The 15,406-nt window shown below is 35.3% G+C and overlaps 1 protein-coding gene across 1 annotated transcript in view; it reads right to left on the reverse strand.

Moving 5' to 3' along the window:
• Positions 1 to 15,299, reverse strand: part of slc25a24 (solute carrier family 25 member 24) — a 16,525-nt gene extending 1,226 nt beyond the window's left edge. Inside the window, exons 1-9 of the mRNA XM_008406266.2 lie at positions 15,101 to 15,299; positions 10,775 to 10,901; positions 10,604 to 10,691; positions 7,823 to 7,934; positions 5,495 to 5,653; positions 3,590 to 3,742; positions 3,415 to 3,522; positions 1,667 to 1,834; positions 1,445 to 1,595 (exon numbers count right to left, since the gene is read on the reverse strand). Of these exons, the coding sequence (XP_008404488.1) occupies positions 1,445 to 1,595; positions 1,667 to 1,834; positions 3,415 to 3,522; positions 3,590 to 3,742; positions 5,495 to 5,653; positions 7,823 to 7,934; positions 10,604 to 10,691; positions 10,775 to 10,901; positions 15,101 to 15,280 (1,246 nt within the window). The 5' untranslated portion in view covers positions 15,281 to 15,299. The remainder of the gene's footprint in view (positions 1 to 1,444; positions 1,596 to 1,666; positions 1,835 to 3,414; positions 3,523 to 3,589; positions 3,743 to 5,494; positions 5,654 to 7,822; positions 7,935 to 10,603; positions 10,692 to 10,774; positions 10,902 to 15,100) is intronic.
• Positions 15,300 to 15,406: the final 107 nt, after the last annotated feature.

Here is a 15,406-nt window from a genome sequence, read left to right on the forward strand (position 1 = left end):
TAATGTTAGCATTTTAGCATTAGCTTCCACTAAATACTATGTTGGTATTAGCTTCTTAGCGTTACTGGAATTATTTATGATTGGTGCTTTAGTGTAAATAACCTTTTAGTTAGCAATGCTCACCACTATGACATAGTATTTGGTCTATGCTAAAGACCAAATACAAATTACAAGAATAAAGTCATATTGATAATAAAGTCAAATAAAATTGCCATGTCTTCTCATAATATTACTTTTCTTGAAGGTTAATTTCCATTTGGGATCAATAAATAAACTAAATGAAGCACTCAAAATTATGGTTTTAAGTTTGTTTTTCTGCTTTTTTAGCATTTAAATAAAAAATGTAYACAACACAAAATATGCAAATTCATAAATTTAGAAAATGTAAATAAAACCCCTGCTAAATTGTAAGTATGTGGGAAGATGTTATTAAATGTTTTCTATTTAAACATCTAAAAAAAAATGGTTTAATGTAAATTATTTACTTGGATCCTTCAATGCAAAGTAAAAAAGATGAATATTTCTTGTTCTTATCAATTCATTCACTATTTCCAAGATGGAAGTGGTTAATCCACGCAATACATTTCGCAATTTCATGTTCAAATTATGTATGAACAGGGAGGAGAAATATATATTTTATTTCCCAATTTTAAGATAACCACATTAAAAATAAACATAAAATGTATTTAAAAGTAGAAGGAAGAGATCCTGATTTAATCTATTACCGGCTCTGTGTTTGTTGCACAACATGGCGTGAAGATAAAACCCATTAAGAACCAGTTCTGTTCCATGAACTAACGAAATCCTCAGCTTACGTCACTAACACCATAATCCTAATTAAAACAGTTCATGAGAACATTTTGCTCTTCTAGAAACTTCCTTAAATCTAAATTATTTGAAAAACAATCAATTCAACATGGCTGCACATCCAGCCAACCAACATTTGAGAACTTGTGGCACGTAATCATTTCATAAGAAAAACTCGGATTTTAAATAATGCACTTTTTCAGGGTTTCTTTCACCAACTCACATTTAAGACTTTAAGGTAATTGTGAAAGGAATCTCATACCAATATCTCCACAGAAATGTTTGAATTTTATCCAGTCAGCTGGTGATATATTTGTAATTAACCATGACAGATGCAAAAAAAAGCTAGTAGAGCCTGGCTAAGAAAATAAACATTTTAACGACTTTATGCTGGTAATGTTACAATTTTATTCTCGTAGAAGTACAACTTTATTCTTATATTCTGACTATTCTCGCACAACTTAATTCTCGTAATATTACAAATTTATTCTCGTATGACTTTATTCTCATTATAAATCAACTTCATTTATAATAAATATATATATTTTAATAGATTTTTTATTTCTCTTAATGTTTATTAATTTGCCTTCAGCAAGTTAAATGGAGTTAATATTCACATTTCTAGTTACATATTTACCTTGAGCCTGCATGCGAGTGCGGATCAGCGCCAGCGGGTAACTGGCCAGCTGACCACAGGTGCTGGAAATGGTTCCGCAGCCCAGCAGCACCAGAACCCCTGGGTTCGCTGTGTCTTTGGCGTATTTGGACAACCAGAAGTTCTTTAAGCTCTGTTGGGAAGAGATTGAGGAAACCTCAGGACTGATTTATGTATTTACAGTTTGAATTTATCGGCACGCACCTCATACACAGCCAGATCTATCCCAGCATACGGGATTATGCCCAGAATATTGGGAACGTATCCTTTGTAAAATGCCTTGACTCCTTCCTTCTGCAGGATTTTCTTGGCACAGTCGAACATCCCTGAGTACTGTCCCGTCTTTCTCAGCGTCAGACGAGTTTTCATCACCTGAAGAGACGAAATCCAGACGATCAGCAAAGCAGCCGAGTTTGGKTTTTTTTATTTTATATTTCTGTAAAAAAAACTCAAACTTTGACATAAAACTCAGAAATATTCTACAAGTTTTTCAACTAGAAAGACTGATAGAAAAATCTAAGAAGTGTTGACATTAATCTATTACGTTTTCTTGAAAGTACTTGAACAATTCTGACTTTAAAAAGTTTAAATTTGACAGGAATTAATACATTTTGAGAGTAGTCTAAAACTTTCTGGAAAAAACATCTGAAAAGTGGAAAATTTGTACAAAAAAATTCAGAAAGTTTAAGATTAATCACAGAAATTTGAGAAAAACATTACATTTCTGAGTTTCAAAACTCAAACATTTACTGGAAAAAAACCCCTAAACTTTTGAGGTTAATCTTAGAAACTTTCTGAGTTTCAAAAGTCAAAAMTTTGCTGGTAAAAAGTCAAATTTTGATCTCAGAAATTTTCTAAAAAAAAAAAAAAATTTTGTAGTTTCAAAAGTTGAACATTTTCTAAAAAGAGTCCAAATTTTTTAGAAGAATTTCAGAAATTTTCAAGAAAAACTTGGAAATTTTTGAATTTCAAGGCAGAAAATTGTTAATATTAGCCACCATTTGGATAATTATCAATTCAAATATTTAATGCAATGAGTTAGCGAAGTACAATAAAAACAAAACAAAGACTGCCTTGAATCAGAAAGGAAATGTGCAAAGCTGAACTTATTTTGAAACTTTCTGTCTTCCACATATTCTAATCAACCTGATAAAACTGCCAGAAACACAAAATTTGCATCCATTTTGGACACTTTTTAAAGTTTACGATGCAACTTTGCAGAAGAAAAAAGTGAGATAATTCAATTGGAACAAGCAAATATGTTACAGGAATAATGTTTCTGATCAAATTTAAAAATATGTCATCAGATTTCTGGCTGAATGATCATCAGGTTGAAACACTGAGAACTTTTACAGTTTATAGCTCAAAGTATAAATCCTGGGATGAAAATCTTCTTGAGTTTTTTCATTGTTAATTACTGCAACAAACCAGCACTAACTTGCAATTGATTAAAAAAAAGGTCCGAATTTGAATATTTTTAATTTACAATATTTGTTCAATCTGTACAAACTGAGATCACAAATGGGAAATTCACTCGTACACTGCAAAAATCATAAAATTGTACCAGGTTTTTAATCTAGTTTCTAATGCAAAAATCTTAGTGCACTAGAAATAAGAAATTTATCAGTATTTTTAAGCTAAATATTAATGTTTTATGTAAACAATTCCTTAATGTTGATTTTTTTTTTAAAGTACTAGCTCCACTGGGAGATTATTTCACTTATAATAAAGAGATTTTCTAATGTTATAAGTAAATTAATCTGTCAGTGAAACTAGTACTTCTTAAATTTCAATATTAAGTAATTATTGACTCCTACATCTTGATGAAAAATTACTTGTAAGTTAGTTTTGTCTTATTTCTAGTGTAGTAATACTTGGTAAGACTTTGTGTTTTTGCAGTGTAAATCCATGTTTTTGCTACATGGGGTAAGAAAAGCTCCATCTTGGCTCACCTCCATGGGGTAGATGGCAGTTTGCGCCGTGGCTCCAGCCAATGATCCCGCCATGAACCTCTCATGGGTCTGGATCTTCCCCTGTTCACTGGCCAGCAGCTTCTTATACTGAGGAGACACTTCAGTAAGAATCTGAAATACGCAAAATAATTCAACAGATTATAAAAATACATGCCTGTTCGTACGCCATGAATTTAATGGCCGTCTCCGGCGCGATCTTCAGGACGTTGATGCCGTTTCCTCTCCATAAAGACGTCACCCCTCCTTCTTTTAACATCTGCTTAAATCCTCCCGCCAGGCTGATTTTGTTGCTCTTTGAGGCGTGAACCTGCAGATTAAAGAAAACAAGAATTAAAACTGATTCGTAAAAGCAGATTCAGCAAGAAGGATGCAAGTTATATTAAGTTTATACAACACTTAATTCCCCACGAATAGAGATACTCATACAGAACTACCATTTGTGTTTGGTCTTGAAGGAATGTTAAAACTTCGCTTCAGAAAGTGATTTAAGTCACAACATCCCTCAAAATCAAACTCGTTATGTAGCATTAGTTGTTTTTTTGTTTTGTTTTTCAAACATGTCAAAACTTTCCAGCGTCGTCCTTCGCTTCCCCGTCATCACAGCCTTACCTTCGTAGCCCAGCAGTCATTTTTAAATGAGAATTTGATGCTGTTCCGCCATGAAGCTCGGCTGAATCAGCGCTTTCCGGGTGAAACTTACAGTCAGGAGTTTGTCGTGAGCTTATATTTCCAAATAAAACCGAATAAAGCGCATTTTGCATCGCACACCGAACTCTGAACCGTTTCTCTTTTCCGTTCTGGAATAACCCTGCCGGCTCACAAACTCATGCTAATGTACATTGTGGACTAGCAGACAGACAGAAAGTTTTTGCGTCAGGACTCTAAAAAAAAAAGGGTTTTCGTCAGTGGGGTATCTGTACAGGCGATGTCAGGTATCCTGATCGTGTTTGTGAAACTAAAATTCACAGATTTCCAAAATCTGAAACGGAAAGCCTTGCTTGGATCAAAGTTTGTGCACGACCGCATTTGCAGCTCAACCGTCGTAGGATCAATAAGAACAAAGTGTCTGCTGGCGTAAGTATTATTGCTTTGCTTTCTTTGTGTTTAGTGAATGAAAAAAATAGTCAATAATAAACACATCCATTATGAAAACCTTTTAGCCAAGTACAGCATAATAGCAGTACCGATATAACTTCTACATCCTGAAGCCTGTCTGTTACAGCCTTACGTTAGCTGAACAGATCAATATGCAATGTGTACCGTATCTGACATACATTAAAGATTTTATTTCACCTGAAAAGGCTTTTTACTAAACTGTAATCGTGTTAGTCCTAGCTTTTACTAAACTGTAATCGTGTTAGCCACGCTAGCACCGAGTACCGTGTATCAGGCGTAGGCACATTGGAACCCTCAAAACCATGAATGTCCGACTCACCCAGCCTTGCAAGAACAATAAGCATCAGTGATCTTGTCCACGGCTATATTTATGCTGAGGGTCTGAGGATCATGCTGTTTTCCTCATCGACTGGTAGCATTTAGCTGCAACTCGCACAATGTTGGAGGCATCGCGTGGCTAAAACATCTTGATGTCGTCCAAAAAAGATGACATGAACTTGTTGGTTCCATTGTCGTGGCTGATATTTTGTGARAATCCGGCAGAAATGCTAAACTAATCGACTCAGAAATACTCTGCAGAGTCAGTCGAAACGAAAAATACCATAGAAGCTATAGAAGCTAAGCTCTGCGAGGAGGTTAGTGTGAGACATGAAGTCACGTGGGACTTTCGAGGGGCGTTTCTGGGCGGAGCTTGGTAAGGTCCATGCTCTCTGGTATTGTTCAGGGGGCCGGACCAAAGGTGGCGGCGGGCCGGATCCGGCCCGTGGGCCATAGTTTGGGGACCACTGGATTAGATTAATTGTTCCCATCCGTATTAAAAAAATAATTTAAAATTAAGACCAGAACTGATCCCTGGAATTATTGGACACAATAATAAGCAATAATTTATGTTGAAAGGTCCAATAATGTACAAGACTAAAACATAAAATTGCTTGTGACGCACCTGCATGAAGACCTTCATCCTGTCCAGCGGGGCCGTTCCTGTGCGGGACACGGCTCCCGCAACGGCCCCCGAAATCAGCTGCTTCCACCACAAGCCCGTTGTCTTCTCCTCCTCCGTGAACTCATCTGGGATGGTCAGGCTGTCGCCAATATCCAGAACCTGGAGGAAACACATTCACTCTCATTAAATCGGATTTAAACCCCACAACTGTTTTCATCAGGAGAAAACAATGTTTGCCGGGTTAAACATTGTTTTAGGGCAATAAAAAGATTTTAATCAAACTAATTTTTGGTTTTCAAAAAATTAATTGTGGATTGTTTATTATTACTTTTTTTTTTTTTTCACCAATGCACTCATTGACTCCAAAGGTCGCCATCTTGTTTGACAAGCATGTTTTGCAGTTTGCATTTATTTTAATTCTCAATTCAGCCCATCTCTATGAAGAAATAAAATGGTCAGGCTAAGATTTAATTTTACAAAAATAAAGTCATAATGTTAGAAGAACACAGTCATATGACAATACAGTCTAAATAATATAGAAAATAAAGTTTTAATGTTACCAGAATAAAGTCATAATATTAGAAAAATGAAGTAAAAATATTAGTAATTATGATGGCCTATAATTTTGCACCAAGAAACTCAACTTTTCCAGAAAAAAACAAGTTAATTTTAATATCTTAGATTCTCTTGAAAGAAAAAGAAGTTTGAAAAGCAACTTTTGAGATTAAGCTCAGAAATTTTAAAGAAAAAAAGTTTCAAAAGTCAAAAAATGTCAACTTTCCAAAAGTGGTAACTTGATGCTGAATTATTATTATTTTATTTTTTCAAATAGATTATTTTTCCACTGAAAATGGCTGAATTCATAGTTTCTATACTGTTAACAGATTGTGAAAACCTACCACATCCACCTCAAAGACTCCTCCTCCATCTTCAAATTCGAGGAAAAACCAGTTAGCATGTTGCTGCAGCAGAGCCATGGCCGTCCAAAGCCTTCAGCGGATCTGCAGAGCCCCGAAGTTCCTGTTTCCCTTCACACGATTCTAATAAAGAGCCAGAATCTATGCTGAGGTCCCGGCTCCTCATCCCTACTCTTCTCCAGACGCTCTTCCTTTCTACTCATCCCTGCCAAATCCCTCTGATGGGCTAATCTGCACGCAGGTCAGATTGAAATTAGCTCATCTCAGCTGCGTTTAGAAAGCACGCGGTAATTTATGCACACTGAACGGAGACGGCGAGCATCAGAGATTAGACACGGCCTGAGGATCCTCTGTTTCTGGGCTCAAGTATTTTATAAGAAATAAGATATTTCAGTTTGTGAGCAAAATAAATTAATGAGTGGAATATGTAAGGTACCAAAATAAAGATATATAACCATAAAGGATTGTTCTAGAAGTGGAAAAACAAACAAACATCACAGCATATTTCCTTTAAAGGGTAATATCTGTAAAAATCTACTTTTTTTTTAGCTTTAGATCATGTTATAATGTTATTCCCTCATCAAAACATAGTTAGAAATCTTCTAATCTCCATAGCAACCATTCAGCTGTGCTAAACGCCTTGTTGGACCTAGCTCTGCCTTCAAGGCGCATCTCCTCCTTTCTAAACTTCTGAGCTTCTGCATTACAGAGCTCGGCTCCTTCAGACTAGCCAGAAGCAATTAGCAAACACTTGTTGTTACTGCTGAGCTCATTATAGGAGCTACTTCTCAGTGAAACGCTGGTAAAAACATTGATAAAGGGTTAATAGAGGAGCCATTTTGTGATGATTTCCTGGAGGCGGAGTTTCAGAAAGAGCAGGAGTTTTTAAAGAGACAGAGGCCCAATTTCAAGTGTTAAATTACCAAGTCAAATTCCCTTTAAATCGTATTTTATATATATATATATATATATATCATTTTTATAACCACTGAAGTCAACATAGTTACTTCATTATACTATAAAATAGCAATGTGCCTGGAAAGCACATAATACTGCCCCTTTAATTTCCTTCCTTTTTGTAGTTTAAAGATGTTTTCACTACTGATAATCTGGTAGATTCAGTTCGATTGGAGACCAAAGTTGCGACATTTGTTACATTTTCAGCTGCTGTGGTTTTCTTTCTCACTGCATTGAGTCAAATGAACCAATTTGAAAAACCAGTTCCCCTCCTCGCCCTGTGGGGGCGCTGCAGCAAGAACCACTGAAGGAAGCGACATGAGAACCTCTAAAGAAGACAATGAGCGCAGCTTCCTTCTTCACAAAATGTAAACAAAAATGGAGTAATGTCAGATTTTAGTGATTGGAGGATTTCTCTTTAGTCGTTGGTGAAAAACAAGATGGCTGCTCTTACCGTGCTGTGCTTCCAGTAGCGAATGATCTCCTGCAGGCTGGTTGCCGGGTTTAACAGGAAGTGCTCCCTCCATTCATTCCAGTCCAACGACATGGTACCATCAGAATCAATACTGGAGAACAGAGAAAAACATTTCCATTTAAAATATGCATTATAAATGAAACAATTAATCAGACTAATCATGATTAATCAATCATTTCAATAATCATCAACAAATATAGTGATCAATTAATCGTTAACTTGAGAACACAGACTCAAAAAACACCCTTTGCTGAAAGAGCAACACATTTGCAGCAGTAATTAAGCCAAAATTGTAATATATATACATATTGTATTTAAGATACAAAAAATGTGTGTAAATATGTTCCCCTGAGAATTAGTGGCAGTTTTACAATCACCGAAGGTCAAATTATGTCAGATAAGTAGAGTTCCTATGATGCTGTTCAATTAATAATTGGTTAATATAAAAAATATCAGCAGATCAGCTCTACGCTGTATTGATATTAAGTCAAACAGAAAGTGCTGAGCTTTTCATAGGTTGACGTTTGACGATTAATCGTACACTAAAGGAATGTTGTTGCATTTTAGGAAATAAAATGTTTTTTTCCTATTTAAAAATGTAACTACATTTGTTTATTTGCATCTTTTAATGCATTTCTAATATTGTATTTAAAAAAAAAGGCTTCAGTAGTTAAATGAAAAATTTGGAGAATTTGCCATGTTTTATTTGATTAATTGATTAATCGTCAGAGTAAGTGATAGAATAATTGTAAGGTGCAGCCCTAAATGACCTTTATGTTGTTATATTTGTTACTGACTGTTGCTTAAATTCCTTTGTGTCTGTTCAGAAGATTGGCACGCGCCCTTTGCTGTGGTTTTCAAACCAAATCTCCGTCTGACTCACACCAACACACATCCTGTTCTACTTTTTGTTTTTTCTCATTCATCGCACGCTACCACCTCTTTATGTTTCTTTGTGTAAATCTATTAAACTTCACCGGCTTGTCATGTTAAAACAAAGCGGTGGAAACTTCAAATGTATTTTGAGGATCTTGTAAGAAAGATGAATATAAAATACCATCAGCTAAACCTGGAAAGGAGCAACGTTAAGGCTCAAGACCTGGCAACAACAGGAAAAACTAGAACATTTTCCAAAAGGTCCATGTTAACTAAGGCAACAACTAATGCTTATCTCAGTTATTGATTAATCTAATAATTATTCTGACGATTAATCGATTAGTCGGATTCTGCAGATTTTGTATTTAAGCCTTTTATATGCAATGTTATACATTAAAATACGCAAATAATTATTTTAATTCCTTTTTAAAATAAGAAAATACAGATTTTATTGCCTAAAATGCAACAGTAGCAGCTTTCCTTGTATGCTTGATTATTTGGAGACAATGATGCATCTGCAGCTAAAAAATACTTCGAACGTGAAAAGCGCAGCCTTTTCTGCTCCACTTAACTACAGCAAGAGCAGATCTGTTGGTTATTTTTGGGATTAACAAATTAATAATTGGAAAACTCAATAAATAGGAGACATTTTTTCATACAATTCGAACCTGATGAAGCTAAAATTGTCTAGGTAGAATATCTGTACAAACAAAGGTGTTTTTTTATCTTAAAAGCAACAGTGTTGGCCTAATTACTGCTCTGAATGTGTTATTCTTTCAGCAAATTGGCTGTTTTTAGAATCTTTATACTCCAATTAACGATTAATCGATTGCTAAATTAATTAATGATTATTTCAACACCTGATTAATCACGATTAATCTGATTAATCGTTTCAGTCCTGATGCTAACACAAGCCCAAAAGAGGAATCGACAAAAATGTGCAAGAAGGTGCTTCGTCAGACGGGATCAAAATGTAACTTATTTTCCTACATGCAAACCAGAAAGCCAACACAGCACATCATGCTGAACACACAGATGCAAATTAAATCATGATAGTGGCAACATTATTATACCACAGAAAACTTTTTCTGAGATAAACAAATAGATGCAGACGACTGAAAGTTGGAGGGAGGATGAGAAAAGCAAAAAAAAAAACTGGAATCCAATAATTAAAAAATATAAATGTAATTTGTTTTCAGTTATTCTTAAATAATAAATATATGTAATAATTTTAATTGCATTGACACAATACAAACAGGTTGTGTGGGGGTAAAAAAATAAATCTCTAAAACAATTTCCACCAAGTTTTCTGGTATTTAGTGAAAAAATAATTTTGATCATTCAAAATGACCAAAAACAGGAAAAGTTTAGCCTGATTTAACTTCAGACAGTGAGAAAAATGTGTTTGATTAGCTGAATGAACATATCTGGCTATCAAATTAAAGATTTTAATCAAATGATAGATTACACTTTATTACAACAACGTGCAGTTTGAATATCAAGGATTTTATATAAAAATCAAACCTTGAAAACACATTTTCAAGTCAAATGTAACTTAAGTTTTCCTCTAAACTTTAATGAATCACATTTGAGTACCAGAGTAGCATAAATGTTGCAGGAAATTCACTTAAACCTGATTTAGTGCTGAGTTTGTGTCCAGCTGTGAGTGTTTTTATGTCAGTTTTCTTCTCAGACGTCTCAGTAGCTCTTTATCGTGCGACTCTGCCTTCCTCCACCGCTCCCTGGTTATCAGCCCCTCACACTGGTCTCCACCTTTCACTTTGTGCTACACTGTCATTTTAAGCTTTCTATTTCTAAAAATCTACACAAGACTGTATCAGATCCAGTTAATCCACCACAGCAATAAGAGACAAACAGAAAAACCTCTGAAGGATCTTCTTCGCGTCTTCCTTGGTGATCTCCAGACCCAGATCGGCGAACGACTGCTGGATCTCCATGTAATCTACTTGACCTGTTGGAATAAATGACCACAGCTCAAGCAGATCAACTCTAAAAACATTTTTAAATCTATAACTGATTGGCATTTCTCCATACCGTCTTTGTTTTTGTCCAGGCTCTTGAAAGTCAGGCGCAGCTTCTTCTCATGCTCCTTCAGGTACTTGGCGAACTCGTTGAAGTCCAGCGCATCATCTTTGTTTTTGTCGGCAGAGGAAATTATTTTCTAAAGATAAAAACACACAGAATATCAGCTGTTCTGATTCTTCACAGATTTTTTCCGGCTGTTTTTTGCAGTGTTTTCTGACCTCCTCCTCGGTGGGTGAAGGGAGAGCTTTGAGCTCTGAAGAGAAAGATGTCGACTCCACCATCACTAACACAACCAGCAGTTACCATAATCTGCCACTTGGGGGCAGAATACTGCAAAGATAAACTTCCTCCTCTGAGCTCAGTTCCTGTCTGAACTTTGTACTTTTTAGAACTGCAACCAACAGCATTTTAGTTATTGATTAATCGATTATTCTGATGATTAATCGATTAATCGTATTTTTAAAATGAGCACATTCTGCAGATTTGTCATTTAAGCCTTCAGATGCAAATTAGTAAATTCAATTCCTTTTTGGAATAAGAAAATAAACATTTTATTGCCTAGAATACAAGAAACTATTCCTGCAGATGCAAAAGCTGAAATAAATCCTCCCAACACCATCATGTAAAACGTTCAGCCCTTTCTGCTTGACTTATCCACACGGTGTTGTGTTGATCTGTTGACTTTTCTAATGAACAGATTAACAACTGGATACTAAATAAGACACTTTTTAAAACAATTTGAACCATATGAAGCTAAAACTGCAACCTGGGGAGTTTAGGGTAGAATATAAACAGACAAAAGTTTATTTTTTATTATCTTAAATGCAAAATGTACATTTTTTTAATACAGTTTTGGCTTAATAACTGCTCCAAGTATGTTGATATTTCAGCAAGTGGGCTTTAGATACTCCAGTTAATAAACAGTCACTTACTACTTTAATTGACAATTATTTCAATAATTGATTAATCATGATTAATTGTTTTAGCCCTAACAGGTTAAGATCAGAAATATGCAAACTTCATGTGGCTTTACTCAAGTTAAACATATTCCACCTATTATTTTCTAAATAATGAATGAAAATTTAATCATTTTTGCTCCTGTTGGAATCAAAGAATGTAATAAATTAAACCAAAAGTGTTGGGAGAATATGAAAGCAACCAGTGTAGAGATTTATTACTGCTTATCATGTCACAGAAAGCATTTTTCTTATTTTACAGCCCTGAGTCACACACAGCAGGCCTCTCCCAGGTTAATCCTTCAAAATTCACTTCTGACTGAGTAAAGACGAATCCGTCCTCTTACAGCCAGCAGTGAGATTTTAACTGCAGATGTAACTTTTTTCATATTTCCTGAATTTCTGAACATTTTTCTGTTTGTTCCTGTGTTTTTTATCCTGCCTGGACCTGCAGGTTTTTCTCTAGATCAGTGTTTCTCAACCCTGCTCTGCATGTTTTAGATGAGCCTCTATTCCAGAACAGTTGATTCAAATGATTGCATGACCATCAAGTGGTGCAGAAGCCTGTTAATCACCCAGAGATACAATTCAGGTGTGTGGCAGAAGGGAAATACCTAAGACATGCAGGACAGGGGGCTGCTGAGGACCAGGGTTGAGAAACACTGCTCTAGATAGTTGTGATCATTAAGATGAACTTGCTTTCTGTGTGTTTTTTAAGCTACAACGTACAAAGATGCAAAGCAGACATGTTTACTGCAGATAAGGTTAAAGTGAAGCTTTGGTTTGTTTTGTCTTCCCGTTTCTACTCTGCAGTTTGCTGCTTTAGACGGAGGTTCTGCTCAGCGTAGGGCTCTAATGGATGCAAACGCCTGCAGGTTATCGACATTAACTGCTTTATTCAGGTCAATTCAAAATGTTCTTGCTGGACTTTAACAGCATGGAATAAAAATCAACCTTTAATTATTTTATTACCTTAAAAAAGGTTTTGTCTGACTGCTTGCTTGCTTTGTGACAGGACAGCCGATCAATAATTACAGCTTTTTTTCATTATTTTGATATCATGCTTAGATTTTATCTTTACGCTTTTAAACTTTTTGGACATTAAATCAAATGTATTATTTCCTTATTTTTCCTACAAAATAATGAAATTACTCTTTGAATGAACAGCATCATAAAAAATAAACTTGATCACACCATCAAATTAGCTGCTTGTGTTTGTATTAGGGCTGCACTTAACAATTATTACAGTTATCGATTACTAATTATATTAATAATCAAATAATCACGATTAATCGTTTCATCCATAGTTTGTATGAAACTCAACATTGGTCTGATGTTTGTGTAAAGTTATTTCTTCCATCTATTTCCTACGTTTGACCTTCTTTACCTGCTGGTTGGCCTGAGACTGACAGAACCGCTGCTGGACCAGAACATCTCGCCGTCGCTGCAGCTCAGATGTTGGAGACGATGAAACCAAACTGGGTCTGAGACTAAGAATTTAATCTTCATCTCATTTGTTTCCACTCAATGAAAATTAAGCCACAAACCTGATCCAGTGAGAAACACAGATATCTTCCCGATTCTTTTATTTACAATAAAAATGGTCAAATAGATGGAAAATAAATAATCTTTTAGACACATGGGAGACAGATTGGTTTATTCTTATTTAGCTTAATCTCACTATAAATCACAGAAGACCTGAAAAGAGGAGCCAATCTGCTGGGTTCTGACCCGACAAGCCGGAGCGGTTTGTGGGAAGCTGCTTTGCTCCAGGGCTCATTTTCACCACAACTTTCACAGCTGCAACAAAATGGAGGCTGCACTGAAAAAATTCGCTTTTAGGAGTATTTTTACTGCGCTGTACCTTTTACTTTTACTGGAGTCAAATGTTTGGATCCTTGAATGAAAAACATGTTTTAACCAAAAATTCCCCAGACTCAGACTCACACCTGGAGTTTTTGTTAAAGTTTCATGAGTTTTTTATTGAAATAAACTGATTTGGAAACATTTTCTTTTGCCTGATTTTGTTATTTTTAGTTACTTATATGAATTATTGTCATTTTGGTCCTTAAATGCCAAAATTTCCATTTAACTTTATATTTTGGTTTGTCTGATTATGTAATTTTTAAATATTAAATGATTGATAATTTGATCAGTTACTTCAGTATCCTTAAATGATTAAGTCATTAAATATTTTTAACTTCCTGCTACTTTTTACTTTTACGTGAGAGAAATGTGTTTAAGTATTGCTACTCTTGCTTGTGAACATTTTTTGTGCGCTGTAAAGCACATTCATCGCTTTTATATTGTTTTGTTATGTTCAATCAGAAGCGCAGAAGTAGTTTATCATAGTTTAGAGAAGTTAATATTTATTCCCTTATATCTGATTTTTTGTACACAAAGTTTTACAGGAAATGTTTCCAACTAAAAATTTTGTGCATATAAGTAATACTCATGTAGCAGTAGAAGAGTTTTGAGATGAGATTAAATCCCATTTCCAAGTGTTACACCAACTTGCCTTCAAGCAATGGCAGCTTTATTCACGAATCATCAGTTTTCTCCTATTCTTATTCAAATAAAAATGTACATATAGCTTCATATGGCTGCATGTGTTACCTAAACTGTTATCATCTCTGCAGAGTTTCCATTACTAATGTGCGTCAATATTCCGCTGACGTTGGAAAAACACAATTTTACAATTTTGCGTTTCGATTAAATAAGAAACAGCATAAAAAATTTGTTAGTGCGATAAGTCATTAAAAATATCCTGCGCCATCATCCTCCACATACTTCCTGTTCCTCTCTTCTTCGTGGTTTGCGCCAGTGGTAACGTTCGATTATTGATCACGTGACTCGTTTTGAAGAATGTTTTGTTTCTTACAATGGCCTATTAGGACCATTGTAAATAGAAAGAAGGACATTTTAGCAAACAAACATCTGAGAAATTTTCTAGAAAAAAAAAAACAAACGAGAAAATTGAGTCTGAAAAGTCAAAAATTTGACAGAAAAACTCAAGACATTTTCTACTAAGGAAAATGGGAAATTTCTGTATTTCAGAAAATCTCCAAAGTTGAAAATTTTCGCAAATTTCCAAGTTTTTTTTTTCCCTCTGGAAAATTTCTGATTAATCTAAATTTTTCTGAGTTTTTTGTTGGCGAAAATGTATTTTTATTTTTCTATCTACCATGGCCCTAATACATACCTTCATAGTTTATCAATATTTTTGTGTTAAGACAAAAAGTTCCCTCCTTTTATCTTAGAATTTTACTTACACATTGTTGGGAATTAGACAAAAACATCTATTTGTCACAGTACAAATTTAGCGCTAAAACCATTGAAAACGTTCATATATTTTTGCACATTTTGCTTCTCGCCTTACCTGCACAGCCCCCTTCCCGGTTTGGATGCCCATTGCAGCCAGGCCCGCCTTGAGCTCGGAAACATCCACTTTCCCATCCTTGTTGGTGTCCAGCTTGGCGAACAACTCCTCGTATGTCTTGGGCGGATCTCCGGCGCACCGACAGTCCGTAAAAAACAGCTTCCTCATTGCGGGATACATGGCTTAAACTTGAATTTTTTTTTTTAAACGAGGCCTGCGGAGCTGCACACACACAAACCGAGCAGCTACGGCGATGGGGAAACTCACACAGATCGGCTCCTGTGGTTGGGCACTTCTGGTTTCAGG

The sequence above is a fragment of the Poecilia reticulata genome, linkage group LG4, assembly GCF_000633615.1.
Source record: "Poecilia reticulata strain Guanapo linkage group LG4, Guppy_female_1.0+MT, whole genome shotgun sequence".
Taxonomy (NCBI): Eukaryota; Metazoa; Chordata; class Actinopteri; order Cyprinodontiformes; family Poeciliidae; genus Poecilia; species Poecilia reticulata.